Source organism: Quercus suber, unplaced genomic scaffold (genome assembly GCF_002906115.3).
Source record: "Quercus suber isolate HL8 unplaced genomic scaffold, Cork oak 2.0 scaffold_528, whole genome shotgun sequence".
Taxonomy (NCBI): domain Eukaryota; kingdom Viridiplantae; phylum Streptophyta; class Magnoliopsida; order Fagales; family Fagaceae; genus Quercus; species Quercus suber.
In genome coordinates, this window is record NW_027069977.1 from 46,147 (window position 1) to 70,573 (window position 24,427).

Sequence of the window (24,427 nt, forward strand, 5' to 3'; positions counted from 1 at the left end):
ATAGGGCTCCTCTGCCCTCCAATGCCTCTATTAGGGACTTCCAAGGAGGGAAGGCCGGCTATGTGGCCAATGCGGTGGAACAGGCACTGCTACTCCCTGAAGATAAAGCCAATCTAAGGTCCCTGATAAGGCACGAGGTCTTCCTTAGTCTGAAAAGAGACCTCGGATTGGTAAGTCTTTTAATTCACTCTATTTTCTTCTTTTTTCTTTTCTTTTTACAAGTTTCCTCCCCTTTCTTCCTTATACTATTTCTCTTTATTGACCTTTACTGTGTTTCTTTCCTTGGCAGGCCATTCAAGCTACATTCCAGACAGAGGAGATAACAAATTACTACCACCACCAAATGAAAGAAGAAGAAGGGAGGCGCAATGCCACTGTGGAGGCCTTCAACCTGGCCGAAAAAAGAATAAATGAGATGAAGAATAAATTGTCCGAGGTAGAGGGGGACAAAAAGAATGCTAAGGTTACCTTGGACAACACTGAAAGGCAAGCTGAAGGCCAACGGGTACTCCTTCGCAATGCTGAGGATCAGCTGGCCACCGCCAAAGGACAAATCACCACCTTAAAGAAAAAAATTGGAAGAAACCGAGAAGGTAAGGGACCAAGCCGAGCAAGAAGGCTATGACGTAGGGGTAGTAGAGGCTGAGGAGGCCCTCAGGGCTGAGGTTTCGGGGGTATGTAGAAACATTGCCTCCAAGTGTGGAATGAGGCCCTTAACCAAGCTAGGGTTGAGGCCACTTCTGCACTTAGGAGAGCAGAAAGTGTGTACTACCCTCCTGTCAGGGAGATAAACACATTGGGGAACTTCCTTAAGTAATTAATATAACATATAGAGACACACTTAACCTAAAAGGCCTAAGCTCCAATGAGTTTATCTCTCCAACAAATGGTATTAGAGCCCATAATGGTGTGCGGCAAAGGTGGTGAGGTATTCATGGTCCCTATCCAGCGGGAACAAAAAAAGCTTAAATGGCCCACACACAAAGATCTTGGAGGGAAAAAAAAATCCGAACGAATGAATATTGCTAATGGTGTGATGCGAGGTTCCAATGGACATGGACGTGCGGGGTTCCCATGACGCGTTAATGAAGTGAAAAGCTCATTAGGCAAGAGAGAGTGAGTAAGACTTGTTCATGGCCTACAGAGAGGTCTTGAAGCCCATAGAGAGCAGACTCACACACACATGAAAGGAAAATTGTTAGGTTACACGTAAGTGAAGTCCCATAGTGAATAAAGATAAGAAGAATAAATTGTTAATATAACATAATTGAGCACTCTAACAGTAACTTTTTCTTTTTTTCTTTTTTTCAGAATCATCTAATAGTATGTCTTATATATGATTGTATCACTGCAAAGTTACGTGATCAACCTAGTAACAAGTAGCAACTATCGAATTCATTCCACATGAACATATCAATATCAATATTAATATTTCTTTTTCTTTTCTGTTTTTCTGAAAATCATATTAAGTTGTTCACCTCTTCAATATTCCATTTAAACACTTCGTCGTCTTATATAACTTATACCTGTTTGTGTAATTATAAATGGAGATTTTAAACTAAGGGGAAGGGGGTGATACAAGCCAAAGGAAACAAATCTTCTGTCAAATGATCCAGTAGTTCTGCTAGCAGGTTTAGATTTTCCTGTTTAATGAATTAATTAAGCAAATACTACTAGTTGTCACCATACTATAAAAATGTGATTTAAGTCATTCCAAATGTCATCTAAACATAATGGGATTATCAATACCATCTATTCTCCAATCATCACTAAATAGTTATATACGAAATAGAACTACTACAATCTGAAATGGTAGCAAGATATGAGTCCAAAGTTACTGCCTTGAATGCAATAATTGATTCTTCATCAAGCTTGCTACGTACTTTGCAACACATGATGCACCAGCCTCAGTGCATGAGAAAGCATGTTTATGGCCCCTTTCAATTGATAGAGCAATGCCTGGGACCTGCTTGGAAATCTGTGAATGCAAAATATAGGTGTAAGTGAGGACAGTCGGACTAAAGAATGCCAAAGTTATGGGGGAAAATAGAGAATATAATTTCTAGACAACCTCAACATCATGAAGCAGATTCACAATGATAGAAGTTTTCACTGTAGCAGTTATCACCATTACTATAAGTATTGTTGCAGCATTCTTCATCAACATCATTTCACTCAGCCACATTTAAAATATTTTAATTGGTAAGTTATACACACACCCAGTGGGTTTTCAACTAGAGTTCATCAGTAAGGGGAGGAGGAGCCATTTGAGCTAGAGTTCATTGGCACTCAGCCACAAATGCTTTATCCCTTAAATTACAAAAGTAACTAGTCCCCACTTGTTTAATTATCTTAAACCCACTCTATCTAACATTAGATGGTTGTAAAAATTTCTGAATAATTAAACTATAGGATACCTATGCCGCTTTGAAAATTCAGGGGTCAAGTATTGTTTCAAATGTTAGGGGTAATTTAAACATGAATTAAGAAAAATGGAGTGTCTGAAGATTTACCTATATAGTTTTGAGGGATAGGAGGAAGAAAGAAGAATCCGAGCAGGAGATAGGCAATATTTAGAGGGTTGTGGTTAAGCATGCCTTCCAAGATACAAACTAAAACATGTGCTTGTCCCGTGCATATATTGCACATACTTAACACATATCCCTTTGAAGCCTTTCAAGAAAATAGTAAACCCCCTTTTCACACATAAATAGACAACAAACATGTTTAAACATACAGCATCCATCGCACACCTCTTCAAACATTTGAAGTGGACCCCAGTGATCATCACCACCAAACAAAAATGCAAGTTTCTCCTTCTTTTCTCTCATAAACGCCCAATCTGGTGTTGCTGTAAGCTACCATAAATTGCATTTAGTCAGCACAAGTTTGCGAATATAGTTTACTACTCCTATATGAGCAATGCTACAATTGAATCTTTTGTTGGATTAAAAGGTAATCAATGCATATTTACTTAATTGTAACAAACATTTAAAAATAAATTATAACGTGTGGAGTAAGGACACCTCTAACATAAAACCCATATGCAAATATGATCAACTTAAGTAATAAGCTAAGAAAATCCCCCCTCCCTCCCCCACCCACCCTCNGATGTTTATGTGAAGGATGGGATCGTTGTTGCTGTGAAGCCTAATATCAAGGTACTATTTTCCTTTTTTTTTTTTTTAAATTGTTGTATGTAATCTTCTTAACTAGTTAAAAGGGCTCTGCCCTGGAATATCAAGGTAATATCAAGGTACTTTTTTAAATTGCTTTGCCCTAGAATAGAAGGGGTAAGTTGCATCAGTAACTAGTCTTCTAACCTTGAAAGGCATATTTAATTTCCAGTTTGAGTTCCAAAGATTATGCCTAAGAGGGATTGATGAACCATTCCAACTAACCAAGTTGAATATGTTAATACAAATCATCTACTTGCCATATTACTGTTTCCCAAAAAAAAAAAACTATATATACATGCCATAATACTTCTCCAGCCCATGTTGCATTGGTTGCTACCTTACAAAGTTACAAACTTACAATTGAACAGTGACGGTCACTACTAGCCAGTAATGAATTTGTGATGTGTTGTAGGTGCCAAAACTGTTAGCTCCCATGGTTTGGTTAAAAAAGAGTTTTAGTTTTTCTCAGTCCCAATCTGCCCTGATATTTTGGCAGAGAAAAAGGTTATCCTAGAGTGTCTGCTAGATGTTTGCTATAGCTGAAGTTTTTGGTGGGAATTATGGAGAACCCTCTGATGTAGATGATAAGGAAGACATATAGTTTAAGGCTAGTGAGGGATTGAAAGATGAATCCAAAGGTAAGAAGGATCTTCAAATGGCTTACAATTAGCTGATGAGGATTGTTCTTATTATGCTAAGGCAGCTAAGGTAGCCCTTAAGAAGTTGAATAAGTCTGAAACTGATCTTGTGGCGAGGAAGGGTATAAAGAAGCTAAAGGAAAAAAAAGTGTTTTGCTGCACTCATAGTTAAATTTTCATAGTTAAAGGAAAGAAGCTAAACTGATCTTGTCATAGTTAAATTTTCACAATGAAATTCTCTATGTAGCTCAAGGAAAAAAAAGTGTTTTTGCTGCACTAATTACTTTTACAGATTGACAAGTACAGATTAGGCATAAGTTGATAAGTTATCCTTGTGGCTTATGCTGAAGCTATTAAAAGTATTATAACAAATTAGACTGCTAATTAGGCAATCATAATGATTGCTCATTATTATTAGAGTAAGACACTATGAATTTATTTTTGTTGTTGCTGGAATTTGAACCCAACCACCCAAGTCACTTGTTTGACGACAAGAGATTTTTTAGTTTTTCTTTGAGATGTTAGACTTTTCTAGTTAGCTAATTGAAACATGCAAGAATCATTGAATTTTGATAATACTCTTTTTGATGGCAGCCAGCTTCTTCATAGCATAGCCAACTTAAAAAAAAAAAAAAAAAAAAAAAACAAACAAAACAAAACAAAAAACAAAGAAGGGCCATCAGCCCTGACACTCAACTCCAACTCCTCTTCGACACTAGAGCAGAACAAAAGGCTTGAAAAAGCACTAGCATTGTATGATAAAGAGACCCTTGACCGGTGGCAGAATGTAGCCAAGGTTGTGGGTGGGAATAAAATAGCTGAGGAAGTGAAAAGGCACATGAAATCCTTTTAGAGGATCTTAGGCATATTGAGTCTGGTCTTGTTCCTATTCCCAATTACAGCAATAATAGAGATCACTGCCTGAAAATGACATATGGACACAAAGCAATGAAACTACATAAATCATTGTAGTTCAAGGACTGGAATTCAATGACAGTTTCCATTGCCCAGTCATTCAACAAAGTCGGGCAATACTCTGTTACTTGGAAAGTGCATTTTTATCAAAGTGCAAAACTCTTCTTCATTTGAAGCACAAAATGAAGAACACCACAATTGAAAATCAAATAAAGAGAGGGCATTCACAATTCTAACATCTTTGTTGAGAATATTTGGGATCACAGTATCTGTAAAAAAATAAAATTAAATGAAACACCTGAAACAAGAACAACTTTAGACAAAAACTCCCCCATATTAGCAAAATATTAATACTCAGACGTGTTTATGCACCAACGAATCATTAATGGATGACCAACAAGTACACACTAATCCCTCTGGTCATGTGTAGGAGAGTGGTGAGACAATGGATAACTGAAACTACAGGATGCATCATTTTTGTCAAAGGAAACAGAGAGATTTAAAGAAACATTACATTTTTTGAGCAACCATTGTCAGCCTGTGAACACTTTCAATGGTTAATTGAAACTTGGAAAACTGTGGGCACTGCAAAAAACAAAACCAATGGATATTATCACTGGGAAAAAAAATTAAAAAAAAAAAAAAAACGAGCAACATTTATGGAATTTTAAAAATCGATTGGAAAGGGGAAAAAATACCTTAAGTACTGGGTAATATGACATCCATTTGCAGATAAAACCAAAAATAGAAAAATCGAACAATTTATATCCCATATATTTATGGAAAGAGAGGAGTCATGGGTCGGAGCTCGAGGGACGGTGGGGAAGAGGGTGAAATGGGTTTCTGGAAGGAAGAGAAGACACCGACGTCAGACTGGGGTTGTCTTCCAAAAGATGGATTTCTCACCTGGGCTTTTTGCCGGCGTCAGACTGATGTAGGTCTTCCTTCATCAATCTCTGGTGGGCATGGAACTCTCCGAAGGCACAAGCTTAGTTAGGGTACAGTGAGGAGTGGAAAAAAAAAATCAGAGTAAAATTTTGGTATTTATTTGCTACAGTACTTTCAGCTGAGCTACAATGCTTTTAGCCAAATTAATCACCCACGGTTTTACAACTGATTTGCTACAGTATTTTAATTTTTCAGTTTTCAGTTTCAGCAACAATAAGTTCAATCCAAACGGACCCATTATATTATTTTATATTGCATTATTGCATCTTCTAATGCCAGTAATTTGGACTGTATAATTAGCATTCAATTATCACCGCTACTAACCACTCCTACAGAACTCAAGACTCAAAACTTAGGGCCAAAATGGGCAAATGCCCTTTTTGCGCAAAATATACAGCGTTTTGCCCAATTTCAAACTAATTAGGAAAATACCCCTCTTTTGAAACTTGATTTTTGGACAATTAAGTTATAACAAATTGAAAATTAAAAAAAAAAAAAAATTTACTAGAACTCGAGCTCCATGAGCTCGAGTTCCATGTAATTTTTTAAAGCCCTATAGTGGCGTTTTAAAACATGCAATTTTTTTTTTTTTTTTAAAAGTTTGATCACTCCATAGGGGGCCCTAGGAAGCCCTACAGTGGTGTTTTAAAACATGCAAGTTTTTTTTTTTTTTTTAAGTTTGATCTCTCCATAGGAAGCACTATAGTGGCATTTTAAAACATGCAAGTTTTTTTTTAAGTTTGATCGCTCCAGAAGGAGCCCTATAGTGGCGTTTTAAATCTCTATAGTAGTGTTTTTTATGGAACTCGAGCTCCATGAAAATTTTATTTATTTATTTATTTATTTTAAAGTTTTACCTATAGCTGGGTTTCATGGAGGCCTATAGTCGTGTTTTTTATGGAACTCGAGTTCCATGTAATTTTTTATTTATTTTATTTTATTTTTTTTAAGTTTGATCGCCCCATACTCGATTTTCTACAGATCGAGTTTTACATTGAAACTTGATTTTGAGAAAATCAAGTTACAAAAGAGGGACATTTTCCTAATTAGTTTAAGAAATGGGGACATAATGCTATATATTTTGCGCAAAAAGGGCATTGGCCCATTTTGGCCCAAAACTTAGTCTTAAATATTCAATGCATGTTATTCCTCAATCACGACATATCGTGATGAACAACATCCAGATTAAAATCTCATACTATCTTCGATCATGTGCCCCATATTTTCTTCCTTCCTTGTCCAAAACTTCCAATTACAGTTGTAATCTTTATAATTTCAATTACACTCAAGGAACACATACAATATCCTTCTCATGATTTAATGCTATCTTGCTAATTTCAATTTCATCCAATGCCTTCGTTTTTCATAGGACCATGTATAATTAATAGCCTGTTTGAAAGTTTAGAGAGGGAGGAGAGTAGAGAAGAATGGTTATCATCTAACTTGTTTGGATGTTTTTAAAATTAATAAGGGAGAAATAAGTAATTAGTCATTCCCCTTGTTTGAATGTTTTAAAATTAAGAGGAAAATGAGAAAAAATTATTTAAATAGACAAATTTACCATTTTTTGAAAATAGACTTGTAACATTGATCTACGATTACTTTATTAGATTAAATAATTATTTAATCAATATTCTCATCCCATCAAATACCACAAAACTACTATTAACTATTATAAAATATTTTTATTACCTAAAAAAAAATTATAATAAAAAAACAAAAACCTCCTTCAATTTCCTCAACTTTCCCGAGAAACAAACAATTCCCACAGTTTCTCACTCCCCAAACATCCATGGCAGCAACCACCTTCAACCCCAAAACCCAAACCTAACATCCCCAAGACCACCGATTCAAATGCTGACTCCGATCACGATGGCTTCATTTCCTTGAGCGAGTTCGCCACCATCTATCACTCCAGCTCCGAAGATGGCAGAGCCTCCGAGCTCCTCAACGTGTTCAAGCTCTACGATTAAGATCAGAACGGCCTCATCTCTGCCTCTAAGCTCCACCTCGTTCTTAACTACTTGGGCATGAAATGCTCCGTTGAAGATTGCGACCGGATGATCCGATCTATCGATTCTGATGGCGATGAAAATGTCAACTTCGAGGAGTTCCAGAAGATGATGACCACCGCCGCTTTAGGTTTTCATTTTCTCTTTTTTGATCCATTTTCCTCTTAATTTGTTAGAGTCATGTGAGTCACTTTAAGAAAGTTTTGATTACGATCCTCATCGTTGTCGGGATAGTTCTCTGGAATCAGAGGGGAAGAGTCGCCGTCGCGCTTCATCAGCGACGAAGTGGCTCGAGGCCTGATCGAGCTTAAGTGCCTGAGCTCAATCCCTATCGCCGCGAACGACGTGGACCTGGTGACATCGACACTCGGCGGCGTCTAATTTCTTGTGCTTTTATTCAGGTTATAGCTGTGAGATTCTGAGAAAAATTTTGTGGCTTCAATTTCTGTTTGGGTGCTCTGAAAATGGAGGAAAAGGGAAAGGAATTGAAATTTGAGTATTGTGCATTTTGTTTGTCGTTTTGTTTGTTAGGAAATAAAACTTTATGGTTACACTTTTTGAAAGAGAAAAGTGTTTGTTTTTGGTGGCTTTTCCGGTTCTGAATTTCTAAAAATTTAGCATTAAATTATTTATTTTCTCATAATACAAACATAGATTATATAATCGAATTGTAATTTTGTTAATTTAAAAAGGATAAATTGGAGAATTCATTTGGTCAATAATTTATCTACTCTAATCTCTTTTTCCAAATCTCTCCAATTTGAGAAATAAAAAATAAAAAATTAGAAGTAGTTGAAACTCTTCCAAACCTCTCTCTCTCTCTCTTTTTCTTTAAAAGACTTCCAAACAAATAATTAAATTATTCTCACTCTCTTTACTCTATTCTCTTTTTTAAACTTCCAAACAGGCCATACACTTGGGCCAAATTTCAAGTAAATGAACGTGTAGATCAACAACAAAGTTGATGAATATCAACTAGAACGAAAACCAAAATACAAAAGAAATATAAAGAAACTGGAATTCTAAAACAGAAACAATAAATTATCAAAATAGTTACTGAATATAAGATTAGCCAGTGATATCAATATCTCGATCACCAGTGGAGGGTGGAGGGGTGTGCTTGGGCTTTGGGATGGCCTCAACAGGCCCATCACTCAGGGTTTCACTGGCTGGTGGCTTTACTGGTTTCTTTGGTTGGCCTGGCTCAGTACCATACATTCCTCCACCATAAGCATCATGCGTCACTGCTTTCATTGGCGTTATGTTTGGCGCTTGCTTCTGCTTCTCAACGTCCTCCTCCTCCTTATCTCTCTCCTTTTCCTTTTCTTTTTCCATTTCCATTGTTTTACTTTTTCAGTTTCTGTGTGAATTGAATTGTGTTCCACTTGCAAATTTTTAGGATATGAATGTGGACCATGTATGGTAGCTATATATAGCTAGGTATATGTACTAGTTCAATGTTGAGAAGTGAATGACACGTGGTGTTATGTTCGTTTTTGTGTGGCAATTTGAACTGCTGACACTTGTGGGGGTGATACATGGCATCCCAGGTTTTAAGTTGTGTTACTTGGGTTGGTTGAGTATCTTTCTAAAAGCATGATTAGGCAATCTAAAAGCCCACCGTCCAAATATTGTATTTTGTGTATCTAAAAGCCCACACGTAGTATTATCTTTCTCGAATTAAAAAAAGAAAAAGAAAAAAATCCATTGACATACCTGATGTTTCCCTAAAGTCGACTTACTCTCTAGACATTGTTAGGTTAATTAGTGATTTTTCCCAATTGTGTTAGAGACTAAGTTAGCTTTATAGACCAAATTGATTAATTTTAAAAAGCCTTAGACCTAATTGGCATTAATTTAAATCTCAAGGTATGTTTGTATCGTTTAGCTCAAAAAAAAAAAAAAAAAAAAAAAAAACTCAAGGTATGACCATTTTTAGGTGTAGAAATAGATATTAATTAAATAAATAGGCCCCTATTAGATCGGGGGGAAGTCATTACATCCTATTCCAATAGGGATTTAGGTTTTAGGATAGGATTATGATAAGTTAGCTTAATGTGATTTACAGTCTTTACTTAATTACAACCCAATTTAGTAAGAAAATTCGTTGTTGTAGCTAACTTAACTGGTAAAGGTCTTTTGTTGTTAAATAAGAAATTTGAAATTCAATCCCTGTTACATTAAAAAACTAATTGGTATCTTAGCCTATTGATAAAAAACAATTATCATTAAGGGATATCATAGATATAAAATACAATTGTATCTATAAAGTTTTCCTCAAAAAAAAAAAGTTAGGAACATGACAAGAACAAGCAATGGACACAACTTCCATAGCATCTACATCAACCAACAGTTTAGCAATGCCTACTTTTCTAACAATGAGAATCCCATTGCGTAGAGCCCAGATCTTCTTAAAAAGGCTAGAAGGAAAACCAATTGTCCGATGAAACCCCTAACCCATCCCCCTTCTGAGTTGCAAATGAGGGCCACCAGGCCCACCACCACCCGCAAAGCCAGAGGAGAGAAGAGTGACCTATTCCCTTTCTAGAGTTACACTTGGGGTCATTCATGCCACTTTGCTATATATGGCCCCATTTGTGCTTTTGATCTTTTGCTTTATATCATACATAAAAAAAGTGATATACTATTAATAGGGTGCGACTTTCAATTGGACACCATTCTTCTCTCTCTCTCCAAAAAGAAAAAGAAAAAAGAAATCCTATATGTGTTGACTAAATTTTCCAAACAATTGTTTATTTAATTATTTTCAGATGTTTGGTTGCGATTATGTGCAAATGCATTAGAAAACATTTGTTTAGTTCGTAAAATATTTTCAAGATGCTAAAACAACACCATCATTCTGAATTTCAACAAAAACCCAAATCATCAAAAATCACAATAACTAAACACTATAATCAATCATTACAAACAAATTTATTCATTTCAAATCAATCCAAAACCATTCACACAAAAAAAGGACAACATTAGTTTTATAGATATATTAAATATCAAGATTTATTACATATATGACAAATTTGAAACAACAAAAATAGTAATATAAACGAGTCAAAGAAAAATATCAAGAACAACAAGCAAGTTTTTATGTTTGAGAGAGAGAGAGAGAGAGAGGTTAGGGTTTCATAATTTAGAACTTTAGATCAACAAGATTAGGTCTCACGGTGGAGAGGGAGGTGAGAGCTAGAGAAGAATCTTGAATAATAGTGTTAGTGAGTGGTGGTGCGACGTTTAGATGGAGGAGAGATGGGTTTCAGTCCTCTATAGCTTGAGTAGGTTTGTCTTTAACTCTTTGTAGCTCGAGTGGTAAGGCATAAATTGTTTTATGCCTTTTAAGGGGTGTAAAACAATTTACGCCCCATGAGGCCTTATTTTCCGGTCAAATTGAGAATTTTTAGTTTGACCACACCAAATTCAATCCGGCCCAACACCTAAAAGTGGAGAAACTAGTTTCAATCAAAATAAACACAACCTCAAGCTCATTCCTTTATTTATATTGTGACATGTTGTTTTAATGGAAAACAGTTTTTGCATTTCCAAATATTTGGTACAGTAGAAAACGCAAGTCAACAAAAAAAGTTTTTAATGATCAATAGAAAACAACCTCAACAAAGTAAAAAACATTAAACATTTTATTTTGTCAACAGAAAACAAATTCAATAGAGAAAAAACATTTTTCAACCTTTTAAGAGCGAAAACATTTTTCAGAATGTTATAATATATTATTGCGAATAAGCTTCACACCACCAAATATCTCCAAAATAGTAATGTTTCTCTCTTATTCTCTTTTTCTTTTAATGTATTGCTGTTATCGAATAATCCATGCACTCTGAACATCCTAAGCAACCAGTCTCAATTTGGAATCCTGAGGCACGCAGTGAATCTGTTTCCTGGACTCATCCCTGATATGGTTTGATGCTCACTGTACCCCCAATCTGATTATGAATATTCTAATCTAGAATTGTAGAGGGGCGATGAAGCCCACTTTTAAGTAAACTGTTTTGGACTTGGTGGAATGACATAATCCTGTAATCACAAAAACTAGGATTGATGGTAATAGAGCTAATGACATTGTTAGAAGGCTGCCGTTTGATGGGGCTTACTCCACAGAGACCACTGGACATGCAGGTGGCATCTGGCTCCTTTGGCACTCTGACATTGTTTCCATGGATTTTCTTTCTGCAACGGAGTAAGAAATACATGCTATTGTCCAGGTTAGTCCCCAATCTCAGCCTTGGCTTTTAAGTGCAATTTATGGTAGTCCTCGTTTTAGAGAAAGATGCATTCTGTGGGAAAATTTAAAAATGCTATCAACTAGACATAACCTCCACTAGGCTGCTATGGGGGACTTTAATGATGTCACTTGTGAGGAAGAGAAATTCGGGGGGAATGGAATTTGTACAAGGAGGGATACAAAGTATACTGGATGTATGGATTACTGCAACCTTATTGATCTGGGATTTTCAGGAACAAAGTATACCTGGACTAATAAAAGGGATATCAATGATTTAATTCAGCAAAGACTGGATAGAGTTTGGGCCAACACGGGTTGGAAGGCAACATTTCCTGAAGTGATGGTGAAGCACTTAGCTAGAATTAATTCTGATCATTGTCCCTTGCTTCTTTCATTGGAGTTTCCTCCTTTCAGAAATGGTGTTAGACCTTTCCAATTTCAACCCATTTGGCTTAGCCATGAAGGGTTCCCTAGTGTTGTTAGGGAGGCGTGGGAAGGTAACAACCACAGTGTGTGTAATGCCATTTATGAATTTACCAATAAAGCTAACGTTTGGAACAGGGAAGATTTTGGTAACATTTTTTGGAAAAAGAAGAATCTCATTGCAAGAATTCTGGGACCTGAGAAAGCCTTAGCCAGAAATCCCTCCCAAAGATTGATTCACCTTCATAATTTCCTTTCGGATGAGCTTGAGAAAATTCTAGCTTTAGAGGAGGAGCTTTGGAGCATGAAAGCTAGAATGAATTCGCTTATACAAGGGGAAAGAAATACCACTTTTTTTCCATATCTTAACTCTTAAGCGTAGAAGCCAGAACAAAATTGTGCGTATACAAATTACTGATGGAATTTAGGAAGAGGATGTGGATAGGGTAAAGGAAATTTCCCTAAAAGGTTTTGCAAAATTGTATAGAACTGAGCAAATCTCAAGCCCCAGAATTCCTGTTAATCTTTTTGTTTGGGTTAATCGTTTGCCTGAATTTGAGGCAGTCAACCTTACCCTTGCTCCCACGGATGCTAAAATCCTTTTTGCTCTAAATTCCATAAAAGCTTTTAAAGCCCTTGGCCCTGACGGGCTACACGCGGGGTTCTTTCAGAGATTTTGGAAGGTGGTAGGTGAGTCTGTGAAGCATGAAGTCAAGCAAATTTTCAGTCTGAAAAGAATTCCTCCTCATTTGAACAAAACAATAATTGCACTCATCCCAAAGCAATTAGGACCTGAAACAATTAATCATTTCCAGCACATTAGCCTGTGCAATACCATTTATAAGATTGTTTCAAAGATTTTGGTGCTTAGGATGAAACAACTAATGCCAACCCTTGTTTCTCCCATGCAAACAACATTTGTTTCAGGGAGAAGATGAACAGATAATGTCTTTGTGGCTCAAGAACTTATGTATACTTTAGAAAAGAAGAAAGGGAAGGCTGGCTTTATGGTTATAAAATTAGATCTCGAGAAAACATATGATAGATTGGAATGGCGCTTTGTGAGAAGCATTATATTCAACCTTGGGTTTCATGATGACATGGTGGAGCTAGTTATGAGTTGCATTTCCTCCAGTTCTGCAACTTTGTTGTTTAATGGGAGCCAGCTAGAGACGTTTAACCCCTCTAGGGGGTTGAGACAAGGCGACCCCATATCACCTTATATCTTCATACTTTGTATGGAATTCCTAAGCTCCCTCATAAATAAGAAATGTGAAGATAGTAGTTGGGTAAAAGTGAAGGCTTCCCGTGGTGGACCTAGATTTTCTCATTCCTTTTTTGCTGATGACTTGCTCCTATATGCCAAATCAGACTGTGGCAATTGTGAGGAAATAGTTGATGTGTTGGAGGAATTTTGTGTGCTCACGGGGCAGAAGATTAGCAAGGCTAAATCTAAAGTGTTTTTTCCCCAAATACTCCTAAAGAAACAAAAGAAGAAATAGTGCAGCTGTTGGGGATTAATGAAACTTCTAATCTAGGAAAATATTTGGGCTTCCCTATTTTGCATAAAGGGAGACGCCAAAATGACTTCCAATTTGTGGTTGAAAGAGTTCAAGCAAAGTTGGCGGGATGGAAAACCAAATGTCTCTCTCCTATTGGCCGGCTTGTGCTTATTAAGGCAACTATGACTACTATGCCAAAATATACTATGCAATATTATAAGATCCCAGTTAGAATCTGTGATGAAGTGGACAAGCTTGTGAGGAATTTTCTCTGGGGGTCTACGGTAGAGAGGAAGTAGATGCATATGGTTGAATGGAGTCAAGTCAAGATGCCTCAAGATCTTGGTGGACTGGGTATTTTCCAAATGAAAGCGAGGAATGCTGCTTTATTGGCAAAACTATGTTGGAGAATTGCTTCAAGCCCAAACTGCCCTTGGGCACAAATGCTAATAAGCAAATATTTAACTGCCACGAGACTAAGAGAAGGAGGTAGAAATCTCCTTGCTTCAAAAATTTGGGTTGCTTGCAAAGAAGGGGGAATTATCTTCAATAAAGGTTTGAAATGGGCAATAGCCAATGTAGAATAGGTGGGCTTATGGGATGATTTTTGGCTCCCTTTAGGTCCCTTAAGGAAGCAGATTGAGGGACCCCTTGCTGAGGGAGAAAATAATATGTTAGTGAAGATTAGGAATGGCAATGGGTCGAGTTCAGGCCGGGTTTTTCCATACTTGGACCTGACCCGCAGGCCAAGACCCGCGGCCCGAACTCGGCCTATTTATTAAACGGGTTTTTTTTTTGGGGCCCGGATCCGCCCCTAAAAAAAAAAAAAAAAAATCCTACTAAAACATAAAAGAACAGACCAAATTCAACTCTTTCTGTCTCCAAATTCCTCAACTTCAGAATTAAAAGAACATAAAAAAACTCCTACTACCCAATTCAATTTTCCCTCTTTAGAACACTCACAAACCAAATCCAAGCCTCTTCAAAGCATAACTGTAAACAATTTCACCCAACAAAAACTCCCACTTTCCTTGAAACCTAGTCTATATAATCTTGGATTTGGGTTTCAACGCTATCATTCTCACAAAGATTTTCCGGGGTAGATACTATGAATCTCAAACTCAAAGAGAAATATCAAAACTTTGAAAAGAACAATAAAAAAGGGTTGGTGGGTTGGTTAGTGAGGTGTGTTATTTGTATAGTAGATATGTGATTGAGAGATTTGAGAGAGCTAAAAGTCTGGCTTGTCTTGAGAGATTTGTAGCAAATAGTGTGAGACGGAGAGGCCAAAGCAAGAGAGGTCGTGTGACTGTGTGAGGTGTGAGGCCATGAGACGGAGCATGGTTGTCCATGTGACTATGTGAGGTGTGAGGCAGTGAGGGTGAGGACTGAGGAGGCATGAGTTGAAATGAAGGAGTGAGGGTGAGGAGGCTGGAGGCGTGAGCTGAAAAATGAAGGAGTTAAGGTTAGTGTTTATAGCTATATATATAGGGGGTTTTTAGTAATTTTAGAATAACCGGGTTGAATCTGGGTCTGGGTTCAGGCTAAATTTTTTATAAAACCCGGACCCAACTCGAACCCGCTTCATGTTTTTTTTTTTTTTAAACCCATACCCGACCCTATTCCTTATTGGACCGGATGAAACTCGCCCTATTAGGGTTGGGCCCGGCCAGGTACCCGTGGGTCAGGCAGAAATTGCCATCCCTAGTGAAGATGTTCTTAACTAACCCCAATAAGATTTCCTTCAACTTCCCAGCAATCATTATGAAATGACATACAAGGTATACCATTAGCTTCGAGTCCAGATAAAAAAGATAGGCTTATTTGGGCTTTCTTTAAGGATGGTTCTTTCTCCTTTCAGTCTACATATCTCCTTGCTAAAGGTTTAAATCCTTTGAACCTTGCTACTCATCCTTGTAGGTGGGTTTGGGATGTTAACACCACACCAAGGATCAAATTTTTTGTGTGGCTTGCATCTCATAATAGCATTCCTACCCGTGTAGTGCTTGGTTCAAGGGGTTTCAACCTTTGTATGACTTGTGAAGTGTGTGGCAATACCGCTGAATCTACCACCCATGCCTTGCGTAACTGTCTTGGGGCAAAAAGAGTGTGGATCAAGCTGGGTATTCCGAGTACAAATTAAGCTTTCCATGATCTTCCCCTTTTGGAATGTCTAAAGAGCAATTGTAGCTCGTCTGAGTTTTATTCTCGACCTTGTATTCCCTAGAAAATGCTCTTCCCACAAGCACTTTGGCTAATATGGCTCCAAAGAAACAAGATTATATTCCGTGATGGTAGTTTTGATCCTAATGTCGCTACCCACTGCGTTAAAAAAGGTGCTGAGTTCTTTGTGATTGTTCTTGAAAATCCCAAAAGGCCGAGAAGAATTCTAGTCCAGGTGACTTGGATTAAACCCTAAGAGGGATGGGTGAAGTTGAACTCAGATGGCTCGGTTTTGGAAAACCCGAAGAAGGCTGGTGGAGGGGCTATGCTCAGGTGCAGCAATGGGGATTGGGTTGCGGGTTGCCTGAGGAAGCTGGGGAACACTTCTAGTATCCTGGCTGAACTATGAGCTCTTAGAGATGGGCTTCTTTTGGCCAAACAGCTAAACTTAAAGAATATTTGTGTGGATATGGATGCTGAATTCCTTGTTTATTTGCTCTCTAATTCTTCGGTGGTTAACCTTAGCCTTGAACCTTTGTTATCTGATTGCAGGAACCTAATAAAGACGTTCCTTAACTGCATTGTAGTGCATGTTTATAGGGAGGTGAATAGGTGTGCTGATAGATTAGCTAGGTTGGGGGTTGATCTCCATTCAGACCACCTTATTTTGTATAACCCACCGCCTATGGTGGAAGATCTCTTGGCTAGTGATAAAGTCGATCATGTTTGTAACAGACTTGTGGTGCCTTAGTTGTTTTATAATATGTGCGTGTTTAACAAAAAATAAAAAAATAAATAATCTTTTCTACCCAAAACAGTTACTTTTTTTACTTTAATTAATTAAAAGTAATATTGCATCTTAATATTAGGCATATAGCCCAAAAAGCTATCCATGCAACAAATGTCACTTTCAATGAACACTATTCTTTTTTTTTTTTTTCCTCTTCTTCTTTTGCTTTGTTTTGCTTAATCCTAGGAGGAGTTGGGATGGTGTGATCTTCCCATCTTCTCTAATTTCACATGAGGAAAACCCTAGTCTTATTATAGCAAAATGTTTGGGAACAATTTTTTTTTGTTAATTTTAATTTTTACAACTATTAGCCTATTCTATTATGATTAATGCATAATAAAAATAATGTTATAGTGATGAACTTATATAAAAGTAATGGTACTCCACAAATTAAGAAAATATTTCTTATTTTAGCTAGCACTAATGGGTGCTCTTAGAGCAATTATTAATAAATTATATTAGGAAAGTTGTCAACGTCATTTTCATGAAAAATATAAAACACTGTTAGAAAAATTAATTACTCAATCATTTTTCTATAAAATATTTTTAAAAATAATTCATAAACCAATGTTACATGGCCTTTATTAACATTTCTCTTATTTGAATAAAGCCCTCTTACGTTTTTTTGGAGTCTTTCTTGAAATATGAAGAAGAGAAAATGATAAAAACGTGACACATTCTTCAATATTATTGGTGAAGTTTCATACCATCCAATCATCTGCACATGGGCTGAGTCAATGCTAGTGAGTAGAGCTAACGGTATGTTTTCTTCTTCTGCAGAAACAAAATTTGAACTTGACTCCCAAAGCAACCTACGGTTTCATGCATTATAGCTACCACCGTTGAGTCAAATGGAAAGAGAATCTCGTGACTTCAATTCCACAGTCTTATCTCGAAGAGGACAAGTTCTTCCAAGCCTATCTGTCATGTTTACTGTTTAGCAATGAGTTTCTCGAATTCCAAAACTAGGGGAGCTGAATTAATTAGGTGAACAGGAACTGGTTGTTTTAGAGAAACCTTGACAAGTCAGAAATACAAAGTCACGGGTCAGCTTGTTAAGGTCAGAGCTGGCTTAACACGCTCACCATTAAAAAAAAATTCAAATTGGACTTACTTTAATATGTAGGCATGTAGTGGTTAGTTTCTTGCTTACAGTTTCTGAGTTTCCCCGGTTTTGTTTGGCTGTTCACTTGCAACTTCGGTCTTAACAGATTTTTTGGAATCATGGGTTTTATTAATCAAGAAACGGTTTTGTCACTTTGCACAGATTTAATTACTTTTGTGTCTATTTGGAAGGATAACAAATATGATGTGAGCACCTCCTAGTTTTGGAATTTTCTTTGGAGTAAAGTTATTTGGGTCTAGTGTTCAGTTGTACTAAACCTCTTATAATAGTGACACATGTTCACTTTTGATTAGTTGTCATTATCTCAATTGGTCAAATGTATTGAATGTATTGGACTCAAGCCAAGTCCATTTTTTTAGAGATAAATTAACTTCGGATCCAATGTCGAATTGCACTTGACCAGTCACAATTTGGACATTTATTACCATCATAACGGGTGCACAAAATACATTGGACTCAAAGCTAAGTCGTTTCATTGCAGCTCCTTCTTGTTGCATTTGATTTAGTTGTAACATTTGCCATCATTGAGTAGATACAACGAGTTCCAAAAGTTGAACAATTGTACTGTTTGCAAAAAAATAAAAAATTGAAGACCATTTTATACAATATGCATGATACATTGATACGTATCTTTTTCCACTTTGAACAAGGGACTGTATTATTATTATTATTATTATTTGAGAAGACGGGGACTGTATTAATTGAGTTTAAGCATTAGGTTATACGTAAAAAGATACGCAGTATATACTCCCAGATGTCCTCGGGATATTAGGCTCCAAATTATTCTCTTTCGTATTGTTCTTAAAATTGCCATATTCCGTCTGACATTGCTAAGCTCCAAATTAAGTGATATTCTTGAAGTTCAAGTTCCTAAATAGATATGGCAAAAGCATGCATTAATAGTAATACAACCCACACACAGAAACGTCTATTAAGTTAACAGAGATTATGCTCGGGACACAATTTTTGACACAATTTTATGTCACAACTTATCATATGACAAGTTGTAATTGGTAAAAATATGTGCGCAGGATATGTGGAAACACATTTTTATTAGTAACTACCAATGAATGTCAGTGTCCAGATTACAATGCGCTGTTATAGTAACAGTTACAGACAGCAGTGGCTCTCTCTTTTTGGTTTGAAATAGCGGACCTATTATTGTTGCAGCAAAAAAAAACCCATGTTGTATTATTGGTTAGGGGGAAAAGGAAAATGAGTTGGGCGTGTACAAAGGTAATAATGGTTTGTCATATGTCCAATCCACCATCTTTTTGTTTATTTTTGAAACAATTGGTGGAGATTTTTTTTTTCTTTTCTAGTCTCTAATTGCTTTTACTTTATGGGATGTTGGACATAATTGGTTGCAAGTTGATCCCTTTCCAAAAGTAGAGATTGTTGGTGTAGGGAAACTGGGAAACTCCTTGCACCCCTAGATGGATTAAAAAGCAGAAATGAGAGACTTGGCAAATACATCACTATAACGAAAGTCACAAAACACACACACATATAGATAAGACCCTTTTTCTTTTTTTTTTTTTTGGGGGGTTAAACACAGATAAGACTTCAGAGTAGCAAATAGTAACATACTTACAATTACAAATACATTAGCATCTGGAGTAAACTTTTATGCAATTAGATTATTTTTTATTGATACGCTGATTTGTTAAATGTAAGTGAAAATACAATTGTGCCTAAAAAAAATAAATCATTAAAAAACTGTATATAAATTAACAATTACTCTAAGAGCATCTATTAACATAACTCATAAACTAATCCAAATGCGCATATATTTATATTTTTCATTTCAGGGTGTCTTTAATTAGTGGAAAAATAAAAAGCCAAAAAAAGAAATTTTCTCCCAAGTGGTAGATTAATTATAAGGATAATTCATTAGTTTTAGGTGACTGATAAAGAAGCATAGACCCGAATAGAAATAATAAGAAAGCTCTAATTCAATATGGGTGCGTTTTTTATTGGCATACATTGCTCTTCAAAAAGTCTACAATCCTTAAAGCTAGAAGATCATTGTATTTAGTTTTTAGTTCTCTCTAAAAGACTACCCACAAGTCAGAAGTAATATTTCAATAGACTTTGGATCTTCCACAATAATATATAGACCGAATTTTCCGATATATCAATTTTGGAAGAAAGTTTGTCCAATCTATTATTTGACAATTTAAATTTGCATCTATGTGCCTGTTTAGTACAACTTTTAAAAATTAAATTGTTTGAAAAAATTGTTTTGAAAAAAATAGTTTAAAAATAAAATTGTAGTTACATAACTTATTTAATAAAAATATATTTGTTTGACTTATTTCTATGGGTAAAATAATGTACCCTATTTGTCCTCTAGTTTAAACTCACTTTAGAAGTTTATAAATTAGTTATCCGCCGTTAAACTTAAACCTTTGTATCCCAATTTGATAGTAACATGTCTCTTGGCATTTCCCAAGAGGTACCTTACAGCAAAATTTCCTTTACAAAAAAAAACCCTAAGATATACGTCTTTGCATATGGATTCCTCAAGTTTGGAACTATTAAATTTGTTTTCCTCTCACCTCATGTGTTTATAAAACGGTAATTGTTTTAGGCTTCTAGCACTTATTGATGTACGCTTCATACACGTTGTTTATAGTTTCATGTGTGAAATCTACATTTTTATTTATTTATTAATATATATTCAAATTTAAAGCATGAAATTGGTGATATGTACAGACGATGTATAATAAAAATGTACAAGATTCAATACTCTTTATAATCAAGAGTTAAGTTCATGTTTACCTATGTGTTTATCTCACTTGGGCAGACCCAACAGGATGTAGTAAGTTACCATACTAGCCAGTGGCATTTTCTGATATTTCCCATTAATGGAGATGTTTATTAAAGTTCAAATTTCACTCTCCCAAAATGTATCAATTTAACCAGTTACAATCATTAGTGGTCGCCCATTGTTATTAATTCCATATATAACAAATTTATTTGTAAATTGTTGGACTATTGTCCGTTGTAATTGTATTGATGTACGTAGTAAAGGTTGAAGCTAAAGACTACAATTCATTGTGTTGTTTTGAAGATTTCAATCGAGCAAAAAGAGAAGATCGTTTAATTGAAATTGGGTGCTTGTATAGAAACTTCTGGTAGAAATTCGCAAGATGGTTGGTCAAGCAAAATTTTAATATAGAAAATCCAAGATTGATTTCCATGACTATTTTGTAGCCATTCAACCCTAGAGAGAGCTTTCCATTGTCTTCCGCTCTTTCCTATTTCAAACACAAAGATCACCATAGTAGACACATCCAATCTTCATGAAGTTTTGAAGTGACTAAGAGATAATTTTGTGATCAACATCTTGAGTAGCTTTGAAGACACAAGGCTTGTTTTGCAGTTACTAACTAGAGCGGCTTGAAGTGCTTAGGCACTTAGGCTTACTACATGTATATATGAAAAGTAACGTGAGTATCGTTGGACCGCAACAACCTTCAATAGTAGACTTATTGAATTGGGCTTTGCCTTGGAGTGTTTTTGCTATTTGGGTTTTCAATTTGTGAACAAATGTTATGTTGGGCATGCTTGTTCTTTATTAATGTTCTGAATGCATTTATCCATATTTATTATTGTGCTTGAATATTGACTAATTAACTACTTGGTGACTAATTGAATATATCTGTTAAAATTAGAAGTTAAGCCGCTATAGGGATCTAAACCTAAGTTTCACTTAAAATTAGAAGTTAAGTGGCTATAGGGACCTAAACCTAAGTTTCACTTAGAATCTTAGAATTGGGTATGTCTTGAGCTCAAAATTTCAAAGATAACGATAAGACATTAGTTAAGGTTAAGATATAATTCAACTAACTTGAGAAATCATCCACCATTCTCATTTTTGTCTAGGTCTCTCACTACAAAAAAATTGGCCTATGGCCGCGGTTGAAAAACGCGGCTACAGGTCACAAAAATGTGGCCATAGCCTATAGCCGCGTTTCCTTAGGCCGCGCTTCTGAATGCAGCCTAAAACGCGTGACTATAGCCCTCAGAGGTGCTATGGCCGCGTTTTTTCTCAACAAGTAAAAGAGCTATTATAATCATGCACATGCTCACACGTGATAGTAGCCAATTGTCTCATTTTTAAATTTTTTTTTTGGGGCATATCCACACAGTCTATTTTTAGATTATGCAAAATTAGCCTTCTAACTTTTTTCAGATTTTATTTCAGTTCTCTAAGTTTCAGATTTATTCAATTAAGGCATCTCCGTTAACTTTTGTTAAACTTTTTTGAAAAAAAAAATCTAAAAAATATTTTTCAATCATTAATTGAATTTTTTTTAATTTAAAAAATTTGAACAAAATTTTATAAAATTGAAAAATTAACCACAACATATAACAAAAGTTGATGAAAAAGCCTTAATTAAATAAACTTGAAAGTTAAAGGGCTAAAATAAACAAAAAAAGAGGTAGATGACTAAAATGAAATCTGAAGAAATTTTACGAGTCAGTTTTACATTTTACCCTTATTTTTATTTTCATTTTCCTTCTTTATTCAATAAAAATAAAACAAAAAAAAAAATCAGGGGAAAAAAAATAGTGACTAGCTACTGGTTATCCCTGCAGCCCAACAAAGCCAGCGTGTCAAAACCACGTGGTGTCTCCTCTCCACAGGAAAAGGAGACCATAAGCTGAAGTTCCACAGGTATAAGATAACCACGCAGGCCCTCCCACTTGATTAGCTAATTACTATAAACAGCCTGGATTTATTCGCGGATCTAGTCCCCCCACACAATGCCTCGTGTGCCTTAGTTGTCCATGTCCACCCTTTATAAACCCTCTTCTCATTATCTCTTTCTCTTCACCAAAGCAAACACAACACAACACCAACACAAAAATTTGAAAGAAAAAACAACAATGGTGGGTGTTTTTAGACGCTCCCTTTCTTTCCCTAACAAAACTCCCAACCCTCCATGGAAAGTACCAATCTCTCACCACAATAGATCTATAAGTCTTCCATGCAGATCTCACCCTTTGATCTCTCAGCTCAAGGATAAGATCAACGACCTCAAATCTTGGGCTTCCAAGCCTGACACTCGTACTTCAGCTTGGCTCTGTGATGGTTTGAACAGTCTTAAAAGCGTTCATGACTACCTTGATGATATTCTCCAACTCCCACAAACCCAAGAATCCTTACGTCGACAGCCTCAGTGGGTTGAGAGCCTCCTTGAAGATTTTCTTCGTTTTGTTGACGTTTATGGAATTTTCCAAACATTGTTTTTGGGTCTTAAAGACGAGCATTTGGCGGCACAGGTGGCTTTGAGGAAGAGAGACGAGACAAAGGTTGTTTTGTACGTAAAAGCTCTTCACAATTTGGACATTTATTACCATCATAACGGGTGCACAAAATACATTGGACTCAAAGCTAAGTCGTTTCATTGCAGCTCCTTCTTGTTGCATTTGATTTAGTTGTAACATTTGCCATCATTGAGTAGATACAACGAGTTCCAAAAGTTGAACAATTGTACTGTTTGCAAAAAAATAAAAAATTGAAGACCATTATATACAATATGCAAGATACATTGATACGTATCTTTTTCCACTTTGAACAAGGGACTGTATTATTATTATTATTATTATTTGAGAAGACGGGGACTGTATTAATTGAGTTTAAGCATTAGGTTATACGTAAAAAGATACGCAGTATATACTCCCAGATGTCCTCGTGATATTAGGCTCCAAATTATTCTCTTTCGTATTGTTCTTAAAATTGCCATATTCCGTCTGACATTGTTAAGCTCCAAATTAAGTGATATTCTTGAAGTTCAAGTTCCTAAATAGATATGGCAAAAGCATGCATTAATAGTAATACAACCCACACGCGGAAACGTATATTAAGTTAACAGAGATTATGCTCGGGACACAACTTTTGACATAATTTTATGTCACAACTTATCATATGACAAGTTGTAATTGGTAAAAATATGTGAGTAGGATATGTGGAAACACATTTTTATTAGTAACTACCAATGAATGTCAGTTTCGAGATTACAATGCGCTGTTATAGTAACAGTTACAGACAGCAGTGGCTCTCTCTTTTTGGTTTGAAATAGCGGACCTATTATTGTTGCAGCTAAAAAAAACCCATGTTGTATTATTGGTTAGGGGGAAAAGGAAAATGAGTTGGGCGTGTACAAAGGTAATAATGGTTTGTCATATGTCCAATCCACCATCTTTTTGTTTATTTTTGAAACAATTGGTGGAGATTTTTTTTTTCTTTTCTAGTCTCTAATTGCTTTTACTTTATGGGATGTTGGACATAATTGGTTGCAAGTTGATCCCTTTCCAAAAGTAGAGATTGTTGGTGTAGGGAAACTGGGAAACTCCTTGCACCCCTAGATGGATTAAAAAGCAGAAATGAGAGACTTGGCAAATACATCACTATAACGAAAGTCACAAAACACACACACATATAGATAAGACCCTTTTTCTTTTCTTTT

General features: G+C 36.0%; 1 protein-coding gene and 1 long non-coding RNA gene across 2 annotated transcripts; both read right to left on the reverse strand.

The window, feature by feature from the left end:
• Window positions 1-1,598: 1,598 nt before the first annotated feature.
• On the reverse strand, window positions 1,599-3,066 carry LOC136063446 (uncharacterized). Its single transcript, XR_010625105.1, has 2 exons — window positions 2,754-3,066; window positions 1,599-1,978 (listed from the first exon to the last, which is right to left on the reverse strand). It is a non-coding gene; the product is annotated as an uncharacterized LOC136063446 (long non-coding RNA).
• A 5,694-nt stretch (window positions 3,067-8,760) lies between these two features.
• On the reverse strand, window positions 8,761-9,033 carry LOC112003960 (uncharacterized). The gene has a single exon (XM_024036186.1). The coding sequence runs from the start codon at window positions 9,031-9,033 to the stop codon at window positions 8,761-8,763; it is 273 nt and encodes a 90-aa protein (XP_023891954.1).
• Window positions 9,034-24,427: the final 15,394 nt, after the last annotated feature.

Coding starts and splice junctions, on each gene's coding strand:
- LOC112003960 (XM_024036186.1), bottom strand. CDS start 9,033: ATGGAAATGGAAAAAGAAAAGGAAAAGGAGAGAGATAAGGAGGAGGAG.